Source organism: Bombina bombina, chromosome 2 (genome assembly GCF_027579735.1).
Source record: "Bombina bombina isolate aBomBom1 chromosome 2, aBomBom1.pri, whole genome shotgun sequence".
In the NCBI taxonomy this organism is placed as follows: domain Eukaryota; kingdom Metazoa; phylum Chordata; class Amphibia; order Anura; family Bombinatoridae; genus Bombina; species Bombina bombina.
This window is the reverse complement of record NC_069500.1, coordinates 523570618-523586518: the sequence shown is the minus strand read 5'-3', so window position 1 is coordinate 523586518 and position 15901 is coordinate 523570618. Positions and strand designations below refer to the sequence as shown.

General features: G+C 37.6%; 1 protein-coding gene across 1 annotated transcript in view; it reads right to left on the bottom strand.

Annotated features, from left to right (window-relative positions):
* Positions 1-15901, bottom strand: part of CDH24 (cadherin 24) — a 118439-nt gene that overhangs the window by 25232 nt on the left and 77306 nt on the right. Inside the window, exons 9-10 of the mRNA XM_053702302.1 lie at positions 693-801; positions 251-499 (exon numbers count right to left, since the gene is read on the bottom strand). Coding sequence (XP_053558277.1) covers positions 251-499; positions 693-801 — 358 coding nt within the window. The remainder of the gene's footprint in view (positions 1-250; positions 500-692; positions 802-15901) is intronic.

Here is a 15901-nt window from a genome sequence, read left to right as displayed (position 1 = left end):
CTAGACCTATATCAGTAGGAAATGCTTAGTGCCATCCAGAGCTTATGTTTATCAGCCTCTAAGCACCGATGTGCAGTCATAATTTATTGGGCATGATTCATAGACGCTTCTGAAATTGATAGACGCTTCTGAAATGGTATCATCAATGGCAGTATGATGAGTGGTAATAAGATGGGATACTAGTGTTAGTTAAAAGCTATTAGTGATAGTAGGCAGATGCTAGCAATAAAAAAGTAAATGAGATTATTACCAAGAAGGCTCAGTGCGCAGGCCAGGATCGCTAGCAGAGCAGGTGTGCTAAGTCCAGCTGCTGACCCTGTTGTCATATGACAGGTCAGAACGGCTCCTCCCGTTTCACAGTGACACAGAGAGATAGTTAGGGTGTCTGTACTACTCAGTGGCGGATCTCCACTGTCTACTATCGCAATAGGTATAAGGAAGCTGTCTTTCCGAGATTTCCAAAAGCCACTCTGTTTTACCACAAGTGATGCACTTCCATCTGTAAGAGTAAATGTATGAAAACAAGGGACTGAGAGACGTTAAAAATGTGAGAGAAAAAAGTAAAAGCTAAATTAAGATTTATGGACTGAGAAAGAATGGCAGATGAAGTGAAGACAGAATGGAGACAGAAAAAAGCAAGTGTAGAATACATTCAGAGATATACAATTATATGAATGAGTTAAAAAACACACCTTTATTATCTCGAAGAGTGAAGTTTCCATCAGTAACTGGACCTGGACTTTGAAAACTGAAAACACCACTTTCACTGTCTGCATCTCTCACCCTGATTGTTTGAATAACCTTCAGAAACAGATCGAAAAAAGTATAGAACACAGAGGAAGCGATGTAGCAATAGTAACAAAAATATACAATTATATATATATATATATATATATATATATATATATATATATATATATACACGAACCAATAGAAGTTACAGTTTGTAATAATATATAGCAAAAGGGAGAGTCAGTGGGAGAGGAAATATGGAGCAATGAGAGGAAAGGGTTCTATAAAACCTGGAGACTGACAAGAGGTTTTATAGACCAATCAGGGATGGAGTTATAGGGAGAGTTCTATGATGCAACTATAGGTGTTACCTTCCAGTATTTATTAATTCTTAATCCAGGGGATGAAGGCACCATAGGACCAAGCTACCAAACTGCAGGATGCTTGGAAGCTCTGATTATAGCCATAAGCTATCTGACTGAGTTTATTGGAGTAATAAGGTTATATGAATTTATTACTAAGAGAAGTTATTCAGAAAGATTATGCATTAAATATATAGAGGCCTACTTATCAAGCCGTCAACTTACTTGCATTCGACGGCACCAATACGCTCGCCTGACATCGCGGCCGCGGACCTGAATACAATCTCCATATTTATATAAAAAGCTGTCAAAAAGCCGCGCACCAAGTATGGGGCGATGAGCAGCAGACTGTTGCTAACTAACAGTAATCGATCTCGCTGCTATTCGGCTTTTTCACAGCTTTATTTATACCCTGTCACTAAACACTGCCACTATACTAAAATGTTTAACCCCTATCACCCCGCCGCAACTAAATAAAGTTATTAACCCCTATCCCGCCGCTCCCCGACCCCGCCACAACTAAATAAAGTTATTAACCCCTATCCCGCCGCCCCCAGGCCTCGCCGTCACCTACATTATGTTATTAACCCCTAATCTTCCGCCCCCTACACCGCCGCCACCTACATTATGTTATTAACTCCTAATCTGCCGCCCGACACCGCTGCCACCTACATAAAAGTATTAACCCCTATCCCGCTGCTCCCGGAGCCCACCACAGCTAAATAAAGTTATTAACCCCTAAACCCCTGGCCTCCCACATCAGTACCACTTACTAAACCTATTAACCCCTAAACCTCCAGCCCCTCACATCGCCATAAACTAAATTAACCTATTAACCCCTAAACCTAACAACCCGCCAACTTTATATTAAATATTAACTCATCCCTATCTAATAATAAATTTAAACTTACCTTTAGATTTAAATTAAACTATATTAAACTATATTAAACTAATAATTAAATTACCCTAACTGTTATACTAAAATTGCATTAAACTATATTAAAGTAATAATTAATCTACCCTAACTGTTATACTAAAATTAGAATAAATTATATTAAACTAATAATTAATCTACCCTAACTGTTATACTAAAATTACAATAAACTATATTAAACTAATAATTAATCTACGCTGTTATAATAAAATTACATTAGACTACAAATTAAATTAACTATATTATATATTTAAAAACCTAACCCTACTCAAATAATTTAAATCTACTATTAAAAATTACAAAGTTACAAAAAACTAACAACTAAGTTACACAAAATAGCAAACACTAAGTTACAAAAAAAATAAACACTAAGTTGCACAAAATAAAAAATAAATTATCAAATATTTAAACTAATTATACCTAATCTAAGAGCCCTATGAAAATAAAAAAGCCCCCACAAAATAAAAAAAAACCCTAGCCTACAATAAACTACCAATGGCCCTAAAAAGGGCCTTTTGCGGGGCATTGCCCCAAATAAATCAGCTCTTTTACCTGTAAATAAAAAATACAAACACCCTCCCAACAGTAAAACCCACGACCCACACAACCAACCCAAATAAAATTCTAGCTAAAAAACTAAGCTCCCATTGCCCTCAAAAGGGCATTTGGATGGGCATTGCCCTTAAAAGGGCATTTAGTTCTTTTTCAAAAGTCCAAACCCTAATCTAAAATTAAAACCCACCCAATAAACCCTTAAAAAAGCCTAACACTAACCCCCAAAGATCCACTTACAGTTTCTGAAGAGCCGACATCCATCCTCAACGAAGCGGCAGAAGTCCTCATCGAAGCCAGCAGAAGTCTTCATCCAAGCGGGCCGACGTCTTCATCCAACCGGGCAGAAGTCTTCATCCAGATGGCATCTTCTATCTTCATCCATCCAGGTGGAGCGGCTCCATCTTCAAGACATCCGACGCGGAGCATCCTCTTCGTTCGACGTCTTCTTCAACAATGAATGTTCCTTTAAATGATGACATCCAAGATGGCATCCCTTAGATTCCGACTGGCTGAATTCTATCAGCCAATCAGAATTAAGGTTGAAAAAATCCTATTGGCTGTTGCAATCAGCCAATAGGGTTAAGCTCACATTCTATTGGCTATTCCAATCAGCCAATAGAATGCGAGCTCAATCCTATTGGCTGATTGGATCAGCCAATAGGATGAAAGCTCAATCCTATTGGCTGATTGCAACAGCCAATAGGATTTTTTCAACCTTAATTCCGATTGGCTGATAGAATTCTATCAGCCAATCGGAATCTAAGGGACGCCATCTTGGATGACATCATTTAAAGAAACATTCATTGTTGAAGAAGACGTTGAACGAAGAGGATGCTCCGCGTCGGATGTCTTGAAGATGGAGCCGCACCGCGCCGGATGGATGAAGATAGAAGATGCCGTCTAGATGAAGACTTCTGCCCGGTTGGATGAAGATGTCGGCCCACTTGGATGAAGACTTCTGTCGGTTTCGATGAGGACTCCTGCCGCTTCGTTGAGGATGAATGTCGGCTCTTCAGAAACTGTAAGTGTATATTCGGGGGTTAGTGTTAGGCTTTTTTAAGGGTTTATTGGGTGGGTTTTAATTTTAGATTAGGGTTTGGGCTATTGAAAAAGAGCTAAATGCCCTTTTAAGGGCAATGCCCATCCAAATGCCCTTTTCAGGGAAATGGGGAGCTTAGGTTTTTTTAGATTAGGTTTTTATTTGGGGGGTTGGTTGTGTGGGTGGTGGGTTTTACTGTTGGGGGGGTATTTGTATTTTTTATTTACAGGTAAAAGAGCTGATTTCTTTGGAGCAATGCCCCGCAAAAGGCCCTTTTTTAAGGGCCCTTGATAGTTTATTGTAGGCTAGGGTTTTTTTTATTTTGTGGGGTCTTTTTTTATTTTCATAGGGCTCTTAGATTATGTGTAATTAGTTTAAATATTTGATCATTTATTTTTTATTTTGTGTAACTTAGTGTTTATTTTTTTTGTAACTTAGTGTTTGTTACTTTGTGTAACAGTTAGGGTAGATTAATTATTCGTTTAATATAGTTTAATGTAATTTTAGTATAACAGGGTAGATTAATTATTAGTTTAATATAGTTTATTGTAATTTTAGTATACCAGTTAGGGTAGATTAATTATTAGTTTCATATAGTTTAATGTAATTTTAGTATAATAGTTAGGGTAGGTTAATTATTAGTTTAATATAGTTTAATTTTAAATCTAAAGGTAAGTTTAAATTTATTATAAGATAGGGATGAGTTAATATTTAATATAAAGTTAGCGGGTTGTTAGGTTTAGGGGTTAATAGGTTAATTTAGTTTATGGCGATGTGGGTGGCTGGCAGTTTAGGGGTTAATAGGTTTAGTAAGTGGTAGTGATTTGGGAGGCCAGGGGTTTAGGGCTTAATACATTTATTTAGTTGAGATCTGCTCTGGGAGTGGCGGGATAGGGGTTAATAACATTATGTAGGTGGCGGCAGTGTCGGGGCGGCAGATTAGGGGTTAATAAGTATAATGTAGGTGTCGGCGATGTTGGGGCGGCAGATAAGGGGTGTTTAGACTCTGGGCTTATGTTAGGGTGTTAGGTGTAAACGTAACTTTTATTCTCCCATAGGAATCAATGGGATATCGGGCAGCAGCGAACATAAGCTTTCGCTGCTTTCAGACTCCCATTGATTCCTATGGCATCCGCCGTCTCCAGGGCGGTGGATTGGAAATCAGGTACGCTGGGCCTGAATAGTGGCGAGCGTACCTGGTAGATATTTGATAACTAACAAAAGGTGTCAGATAGTTCCGAATTCGCATTCGGAACATCTGTAATGACGTAAGCATCGATCTGTGTTGGACTGAGACCAGCGGATCGTATGTTACGTCACAAATTTCAACTTTTGCCGGTCTGTAGGCTTTGATAAATAAGGGGAATCAGGCTCTCCACAATTACGCTGCGGAATTCCAGCGTGTTTGCGGTTGACGGCTTGATAAATAGGCCTCATAGTGTGATACAGAACAACATGAGAAATTATAGGAAATAATATTATATTTACAGTCAGTGATGTTAAAAGAATAAAGTGTGGAGGTTCGAGCTGAAGGAAAAGCTATTGTTAAGAGGAAACAGTCACTAGTGTAAATAACTGCAACTTTGGAAAAGGAAATCTTATAAAGTATCTACTAAATATATCATATAAAATGTCTACTTGCAATAACTGTTCTGCAGATTTTGTTTTATACAAGCATGCTTTAGCGTCCCCGTAATCCACCGGCTGAGGTAGTGTGCTGACCACGGTACATATTCCCTCAATGGCTTAGATTTCATGACTCACAACATATTCTCCTGTAAGGAGAAATATTAGTTTGTGAGTTTCTCCCGAATGCAAATTTGAGAGATTACATGCTTGTCGATCACATAAATGTAACTGCTCTTAAACAGCTTTACTGACAATGTTCAATTCCTGAATCCTAATGCACCTTACGGTACAGCAGATGTTCTGCAGCAGAGATTACTAAATCTAAAAGTGAATATTTATCTCATGGGGGGGGAAAGGTAAAAAACTAAATAGAAAAATATAGTGTGTGTGTATACACAATGAAAGTATGTCACTATAGTGTATTAGAAACAAATTATATATATATATATATATATATATATATATATATATATATATATATATATATATACACATACACACACCATTGAAGCTTCAACCTTTCACAAGTTCTTGCTCTGTCTTTTAGTGATGCCTTTAAATAATATCATTTGATTATGATTTGTTATCCATTCAGGAAAGAGAAAATACTTTTACTTTTTTAATTTTATTTTAATTTTCTGTGTGGGGCAGATGGTTCTAAACCTGTTATCGAGTAGCCCAAACCCTACGTCAAAGGACAAGGTTCAGTAACGGCTGAGCTTAGGAATTAACAATTAAAGGGACACTGAACCCAAATTTTTTATTTCATGATTCAGATAGAGCATGTTATTTTAAGCAATTTTCTAATTTACTCCAATTATCAATTTTCTTCTTTCTCTTACTATCTTTATTTGAAAAGCAAGAATGTAAGTTTAGAAGCTGGCCCGTTTTTTGGTTCATAACCTGGGTTGTGCTTGCTGATTGGTGGCTAAATGCACCCACCATTAACCAAGTGCTGTCCAGGGTCTGAACCAAAAATGGTCTGGCTCCTTAGCATAGATGCCTTCTTTTTCAAATAAAGATAGCAAGAGAACAAAGAAAAATTGATAATAGGAGTAAATTAGAAAGTTGCTTAAAATGTCATGCTCTATATGAATCATGAAAGAAAAATTGTGGGTTTATTATCCCTTTAACTATGCTTCGGAAGGAATGTCTATTTGAATATAAAAGCCAAATAATGGCACAAATGTATATTTCAGATGCAAAAGGAAGCCTTGTTTTGCATTATTATTGTTTTTTGTGTCTTTTAAAAGCTATCACTGATTTAGTGATAAATTGTAAACACACATACAATCCACTACCAATCTTGTGGAAGCTGCGTGCACATAGCCCACCACATGACTAATCACATGCACAATAAAATAGTCATAACGTTTTATAGACTCATTTTTTAAACACAAGTGCATTGCTCATTTGCTTCAAACAAATCTAAAATACACTTATAATTCTGCTATGTTTCTTGAGCATTGGAAGCTACTAGTGGGATAGAACACGTCTTTGACTGAAGATGGGGACAATGTGCTTCAATCATGGAAAGTACTTGTGTTTTCGTATTACATGACTGAGAATTAGGTTAGAGTTCAGTGAAAGTTATTGTTAACAGAAAGTCAAAGGAAAGCTTGTAGAGGTTAATATGTTTTGTTTTTTAATCCATCACCCTGAGACCTTCAGGAACATTGGTAGTTTGCTTTTTAGTTGACATGATGTTATTTTGTTAGCCATGATGTCATTGATTTTAAGACTTCCAGAGATTGGATTGCGGCCAGCTGTTAGCTATAATGTTGCGGGGAGCTGAGAGAATGGCAATGATCATTTTGTTTTCCTTGTTATAAAGGCCGGGGATAATCACTGTTAGATGGGCATCTAGTGAGGGGGGGATACTGAGACAACAAATTTCACTATGAGTTTATAAATGTGATGCCATAATAGTGATACATTTTTTTTTAATATGCGTATTGATTAATGTCAGAGCTGATGTAAATGTTTTTACTATCATAAGACTGTCTGCTCCATTTTCCTCCCCAGAGCTGTCTCAGCATTGCTGAAACGTATTAACCTGTTGGCAGCCTGGGTTACTGTCTTAAAAATGTCAAGATTAGAAACTTCATTTTGCAGCTGCTATTTCTAATATTGACTTTTGGGGTTTTGCTGTTTTTGAATACTATAAAAAACACTATATCCTAAATATCCTCTCACTCTAAGGGCCCGATTCTCAAAAACTCAGTCATGTAGAGAAATAATCAGCTTCTCTCTTTTACATAAAACATAATACTGAACTCCCCTTAATGAGATACATAATTCCCAATATAAAAATTACCTTTAAAACAATCCGTGAGGTGCTTTGTAAAACTGATGACTTATGTTACAGAATCTCGCCAGACCAGAGAGCTTTAGAGAATAGGCCCCTAAGTGCCCTTATGGAAGAGGCCATCTTTATAAAGTAGTGTTATAGTAACCAAGCCCTTGGGTAAAAATAGTGGGTTGCTGGAAGGAACTGTGCTGAAGTAAATATATACATAGTGGTCTAGATGTAATAAAATGTCCTTGAGTTGCAAGCTATACATTTACAAGTCTACCAGGAGTCCATGTATTTTAAAATGATCTTCATTCATATCATGCAAATGTCTTTTCTATTTGAATTTTAGAGAAGGGAGGATTTAATTTTCTTGATCAATAAAGTTTATAGCCGATAGTAATATGTAGATTTTAAATTGATATTAAACATTTTTAATTTGCTATATAAAATGTTTATTATGAGTAGTTAAACTTTGCAGCATACTATTATTTATTGTGTCCCATTTTCTTGTAATTTAACTCTGAAACTTGTTTTCCAATATCTGTGATAATTAGAAGTTTAAAAGACTTCACAAGCCTATCCAAGCTAAATTGGACACAATATTTGTTTAATCAATAGCTATGTAATTTATAACTGGTCTAAATTGGATCTGGTTCACTCATCAGACTAGATGTGATGATATTAGTTAGACTGTTTAGCTGGAACAGGAGTTGGAGCTTTAGAAGGATTCGTACATACTGTAGATGTGAGAGTACTGTATCTTCTTTACCAAAGCCAAAAGTTATAACACATCAATTGATCCTTCATCAGTAAATATAATAATTAAGGATATATCTATTAGTCCAGGCTCAATAATTAGGTTATCCACATAGTTTTGGCCATATAGTTTATTTAATACAAATATTAGAGATAAGCTTGTCACATGCTTTGCTTGGTCCATTCAGGGCAAGATTTAATTCCTGTCATATTCTGCTTTACAACCTTTTTGCCGGTGTCAGCAATGACATATAAAAAAAAAAAATCCAGTCTATAAAATAAATACCTGCAACTACATAATAACAAGAGTAAATTAAGGGCCAGATTACAAGGTAGTTATGAATATTTCCCATTCCAATGTTCTTCACCAAAAAAAAATTATTTTTCTTTTTAAATATAAATTTTAATATATAAATAAATAAATATGTATATATATATATATATATATATATATATATATATATATATATATATATATTTTATACTGTATATATCACTATTTAAAAATACAAAGAACATTTTCTTCTATGTGAAGAACATTATAATGTGAAATATTTACATTAAAACACAGTAAAACATAATCAAACATTTTACATTTTAATAAATATTAATTTGCATGTTTAAAGGTTTGTCTTGGAAGGGATATAAATGTTCACTTTCCTAAAAGACAAAAGGAAAGGGGGCCTCATAGTGCAGAGCAGTGCGTGAAATGCTATCTTTGTTAAGCAAAACAAAAACAAACTTACAAAGGAGATGGGCACACGGCGTGCCAAATAAGCAGGTTGAGGCTTCAGAGCCGCTCGACTGACTCACTCTCAACATAGGTGTCACTCACAACCCGACTCAGACACACATATTTATTTATTCTTTTATAACGCACCTTTTTTTTAATTGTGATATCACTAAATTTATACTTGGAAGGGATACAGTATATATGTATATACAGGTGTTTATATGTGCTCAGTTGTGTGTGTATGTATATATATGTATATATATATATACACACATACACATACAGTAATGTAAAATAGAAAGCAAACCCTCTTTGAATTCTATAGTTTTACGTTTTAGGACATAATAAAAATCATCTGGTCCTAAAATTAGGTAAATACAACCTCAGATGAACAACAACACATGACATATTACACTGTGTCATGATTTATATAAAAAAAATAAAGCCAAAATGGAGAAGCCATGGGTGAAAATCTAAGTACACCCTATGATTCAATAGCTTGTGGATCCACCTTTAGCAGTAATAATTTTCTGTATGACTTTATAAGTCTCTTACATCATTGTGGAGGAATTTTGACCCATTCTTCTTTACAATGTTGCTTCAGTTAATATTATTATTTATTATGATCATTTATGTGTATAGCGCCGCCTAATTCCGTAGCGCTGGGTACAGTGATAGGGGTATACAATGACAAGGATTTGTGATAAAATACAAAACATAACAAAACTAAACAAATCTAGAACAGGAGGAAGAGAGCTCACAGTCTACAGGTTTAGGGTGCAGAGACATAAGGTTCGGGGTAGCTTGTCACATCGGTTGTAGTTGCAGCAGTGAGTCAGGCAGTTCATGTATTAGTTTGGTTAGGATGAGAGATGGAATAGAGATGGTAAGCCTCTCTGAATAGGTGGGTTTTCAAGGAGTGTCTGAAGCTATACAAGGCTGGAGACAGTCTTATGGAGCGGGGTAGAGAGTTCCAGAGGACAGGAGCAGGACGTGCAAAGTCTTGGAGACGGGAATGGAGAGACGTAGGTCAGAGATTGATCGAAGAGGACAGGATGGGGAGTATTTCACGGTGAGAGAGGAAATATAGTTGAGAGTTAGACTGTTGAGTGCTTTGTAAGTTAGGGTAAATACTTTAAATTGTATTCTGGAGTGTATGGGGAACCAGTGTAGAGACTGGCAGAGCGGAGTAGCTGATGTAGATCGGTGACTTAGGTGGATAAGTCTAGCAGAAGCATTCATAATAGATTGGAGGGAGGAGAGGCAGTGTTTTGGAAGGCCATTTAGAAGTAGATTGGAATAATCAATGCGTGACAAAATGAGGGAATGAATTAGTATTTTTGTAGTTTTTTGAGTAAGGAAGGGACGAATTCTGGAAATGTTGCGTAGGTGTGAACGGCAAGATTTAGTAAGCACTTGTATATGTGGGTTGAATGTGAGTTCTGAGTCAAGTGTAACCCCAAGACAGCGGACCTGGGGTGAGGTGTTGAGAATAGAGTCTCCAAACATCAGAGAAATGTCAGGTGTTGGATGTCTCGAAAAGGGGGGAATAAGAAGCAGCTCAGTTTTAGACAGATTGAGATGGAGGTAGTGTGAAGACATCCAAGAGGACATAGCAGAGAGGCAGCTGTATATCTGGTTGAGTTAAGAGGGAGAGATTTCAGGAGAGGAAAGATAGATTTGGGTATCATCAGCATATAAGTGGTACTGAAATCCAAAGGAGGCTATAAGTTTTCCAATGGAGGATGTATAGAGAGAGAGAAAAGCAAGGGAACCAAGACAGAGCCTTGTGGTACTCCAACTGAGAGAGGCATAGGATCACAAGATATGTTGTTAAAGGAAACTGAAAATGAGCGTTTTGAGAAATATGAGGCAAACCAGAAGAGGGCTGTGTCTCAGATGCCAAATTAATGTAGTATTTTTAGGAGGAGAGGATGGTCAACTGTGTCAAAGGCAGCGGACAGGTCAAGAAGAATTAGTAAGGAGTAGTGGCCTTTTGTTTTAGCTGATAAAAGGTAATTTTTTACTTAAGTAAGAGCGGTTTCTGTTGAGTGTTTAGGGTGGAAACCAGATTGCAGTGGATCAAGTAAGGAGTTAGTTGTGAGAAATTGAGTTAGCCGATTATAGACCAGTCGTTGCAATAATTTTGAAGCAAAGGGAAGTAAGGAGACCGGTCGATAGTTAGAAGGAGTGGAGGGTTCAAGCGAGGGCTTTTTTAGGATTGGTATGATTGACACATGCTTGGAGGTATCAGGAAATGTGCCAGCGGTGAGAGATTGGTTAAAGAGATGAGTTAGGGTAGGGGTTAGTGAAGCAGAGAGAGAGGGAAGAAGTTGTGAAGGAATAGGGTCGAGTGGGCAGGTTGTAAGATGAGCCAAGGATAGGAGTACAGAGACTTTTTTCTCTGTTACAGGAGGGAGGTAGCATAAAGTTTTGTTAATAGAAGGGGTGGGTATGATTGCTGGGTTTGAGGGGTGTGAGGTGCAGATATCTTTTCTTATGGTGTCAATTTTATTTTTGAAGTGATCAGCAATAATCTGAGCAGTGAGGTTGGTAGTGGGCGGGGGTGCAGGTGGATGTAGAAGGGAGTTAAATGTTGAGAACAGCTTTCTGGGGTTGAATGCGTGAGATGATACAAGGGAGGAGAAATAGACTTGTTTGGCCAGGCTGAACACCAAGTTGTGGGACTTAAGGATGAATTTACAATGCCGGAAAGCAGCACAGGTGCGTGATTTCCTCCACTGCTGTTCAGCAGCCTGTGAGCATCGCTAAAGATATCTGGTCTGTTTGGTGTGCCACTGTTGCCATCGAGTGATTGATGTAGAAGAGTGGAGGGTGCAGCTTTGTCAAGTGTTGATTTTAGTGCCAAATTATACTGTAAAGCCATGAGGTTTGGGCAAGAGAGGGATGAAATGTTGGAGAGAAGAGGATTCAGTTGAGTGGAAGTGTCATTTAAATTCCTGCAAGGTAGCAGTTTTTTGGGGGCTTGCAAAGATGTAGTAGCTAGAGTAAGAGAGAAAGATAGTAGATGGTGGACAGAGAGAGGAAAGTGGAAGTTAAGGAAGTTGGAAACAGCACAGAAATTAGTGAAGACTAGGTCTATGAAGTTGCCTTCACAGTGGGTTGGAGAAGTTGTCCACTGGGACAGGCCAAAAGAGGTGGTAAGGGATAGAAGTTTAGAGGCAGCAGGCATGTTAGGATTATCAACGAGTATGTTAAAGTCCCCTAAGATGAAAAAAGGGACATTACAAGAGAGAAAATGTGGAAGGCTTCAAAGTGGTCCAGAAATTGTGATGCTGAGACAGGGGGCCGATAGATAACTGAAACACGAAGAGCAACAGGGGAAAAGTTCATTGAGGATTGTGGGCATTTCAATCAGGTTAAGGTTTGGACTTTGACTTGGTCATTGCAACACCTTGATTCTTTTCTTTTTCGGCCATTCTGTTGTAGATTTGCTGGTGTACTTGGGATCATTATCTTGTTACATGACCCAATTTCAGCCATGCTTTAGCTGTCAGACAGATGGCCTCATATTTGACTTTAGAATACTTTGGTATACAGAGGAGGTCACGGTCAACTCAATGACTGCAAGGTACCCAGGTCCTGTGGCTGCAAAACAAGCCCAAATCATCACCCCTCCAAAACCGTGCTTGACAGTTGGTATGAGGTGTTTGTGCTGATATGCTGTGTTTGGTTTTCACCAAATATCTCCACTTTGTTCTCGACTGTCCAAAGGACATTGTTCCAGAAGTCTTGTGGTTTGTTCAGATGCAACTTTGCAAACCTAAGCTGTGCTGCCATGTTCTTTTTAGAGAGGCTTTCTCCTGGCAACCCTTCCATACAAACCATACATGTTCAGATTTTTTTCTAATTGTACTGTCCTGAACTTTAACATTTAGGCCCCTATTTATCAAAGGTCTTGCGGACCTGATCCGACAGTGCGGATCAGGTCCGCAAGACCTCGCTAAATGCGGAGAGCAATACGCTCTCCGCATTTAACATTGCACCAGCAGCTCACAAGAGTTGCTGGTGCAACACCGCCCCCTGCAGACTCGCGGCCAATGGGCCGCCAGCAGGTGGTGTCAATCAACCCGATCGTACTTGATCGATTTGAATTGTGGCGATTCCTGTCCGCCTGCTCAGAGCAGGCGGACATGGTTATGAAGCAGTGGTCTTTGTGACCGCTGCTTCATAACTGCTGTTTCTGGTGAGCCTGCAGGCTCGCCAGAAACACGGGGCATCAAGCTCCATTCGGAGCTTGATAGATAGGCCCCTTAACATGCTAACTGAGGCCTGTAGAGTCTGCAATGTAACTCTTGGTTTTTTTTCAGTTTCTCTGAGCATTGCACAGTCTGACCTTGGGTCGAATTTGCTGGGACTTCCACTCCTGGGAAGATTGGCAACTGTCTTGAATGTTTTCCACTTGTGCATAATCTTTCTCACTGTAGAATGATGGACTTTAAATTGTTTGGAATTGGCCTTATAACCCTTCCCAGATTGATGGGCAACAACAATTGCTTTTCTAAGATTATTGCAGATGGCTTTAACACAGAACTGAATGCTCCATGCTCCAGAACAGCAAACTGCTAAAACTTCAGCTTTTATAGAGGTGGTCACACTTGCTGATGATCAATTAATCAAGGACATTTGATTAGCAGCACCTCTTAATTCTTATGGAAGCAATAAGAGTGTATTAGTTTTTCACACATGGCTTCTCCATTTTGCCTTATTTTGTTACATAAATCATGACACGATGTAATATGTCATGTGTTGTTTTTCATCTGATGTTGTATTTACCTAATTTTAAGACCTGCTAAGGATTGAATTATATGTTTTTACGTATCAGGACATAATGAAAATCATCTAAAGAGGGTATACTTTCTTTTTCACATGACTGTGTGTGTGTGTGTGTATATATATATATATATATATATATATATATATATATATATATATATATATATATATATATATATATATATATATATATATAAAATCCATTATAGAAGAGGACTGCACTCACTGGATTTGGTATATAAAATAAAAAAAATGTATTAAGGTGACGTTTCGGGGTACGCAGACCCCTTCCTCAGACCAGGCAACAGTGCAAATGAACAGTGTGCAATATAAAGCAACATAGCCGCTCCCATCAAACAATTAGTGAAATTGCGCCAAAACCTATGTAACCATGACAACAGGTGAATCACCTAATTAACATTATTCCTACCTTTACTAATGCGATAGTTAAAAACAGTATAATTGTGCAAACCATATAAGTGTATCTTAAAACTATTCTCAAACAATAAATGACATGACATATGAGTAGCACCTAAAACACTCAAGGTGCACACAAAGAAATAAAATGTCCCCCTACATAGTGATGTGTGACATACTGAAATAGCTACCACAAAGAAACAACTTAACATCGATAAAGGCAGTCTATAGGAAACAGCGCTCAATAAAAGATAGTTGCAGGACCTAGGCAGTATATCAGCATTTAAACATTAGTGCATTAGTATCTCTCAGTAAAACATACTTCTCAGTAAACAAAGGACAAGTAGAGAAAAAGGACAAGTAGAGAAAAAGGGCTCATAGCCAGAAAAACACGTATGTCAAGATTTAGGCAAGCATGTAGATGTGTGTGTCAATTGTTGAACATCAGTAGGTATATCGTATAGCATCCATACACTAATCTTAGAGAGAAAGAGGGTGTCATCACACCATCACCGACTACTGAGCCTAAGGGGTAATATAGATAATTTCAAAGCAGTGTGATTGCAATACATACAAAGAGTCAGCAACGTAAGATTGCTATTTATATCTCATATATATAGCTATTTATATATATATATTTATATATATATATATATATATATATATATATATATATATATATATATATATATATATATCCTATAGACTGCCTTTAACAATGTTAAGTTGTTTCTTTGTGGTAGCTATTTCAGTATGTCACACATCACTATGTAGGGGGACATTTTATTTCTTTGTGTGCACCTTGAGTGTTTTAGGTGCTACTCATATGTCATGTCATTTATTGTTTGAGAATAGTTTTAAGATACACTTATATGGTTTGCACAATTATACTGTTTTTAACTATCACATTAGTAAAGGTAGGAATAATGTTAATTAGGTGATTCACCTGTTGTCATGGTTACATAGGTTTTGGCGCAATTTCACTAATTGTTTGATGGGAGGGGCTATGTTGCTTTATATTGCACACTGTTCATTTGCACTGTTGCCTGGTCTGAGGAAGGGGTCTGCGTACCCCGAAACGTCACCTTAATAATTTTTTTTTATTTTATATACCAAACTCCAGTCAGTGCAGTCCTCTTCTATAATGGATTATTGATATACCTGACTTGGCACCCTGGTTGATGTCCCTATTGCATTGTGAGTGCAGACACACATGGTGGATTATTTTACTTGTCTGGCACCCAACCACTATTGACTTTATTAGCCTCCTGCCATCAGTGGGCTCCACACTGCTGGGGCTTTTTTTGTTCATATTGTGGGCCACATTTTGGGCCTAAAACTACCTGCACACGGGTGATCACTTCATCAAACTCTGCTTACTGGAATTCTACCAAACAACTACCGTTTGATACTGTGATTAAAGACTTATCCAGGAACATGGCGGAGGACACAACAGACTCTGCCATACAGGAGGAAGAATATACTACTAAAACCTTTGCCTTTACATCTGAGGATGCACTCAGAATATTAGTGGACTCAGAACTAACGGATACTGCACAAACAGATACACCACTACACGATATACAATACCCTTATTAGACTTAAGAAAAGGGAAACGGATCTTGAACTACATACTGTGTACCTCTCTAAG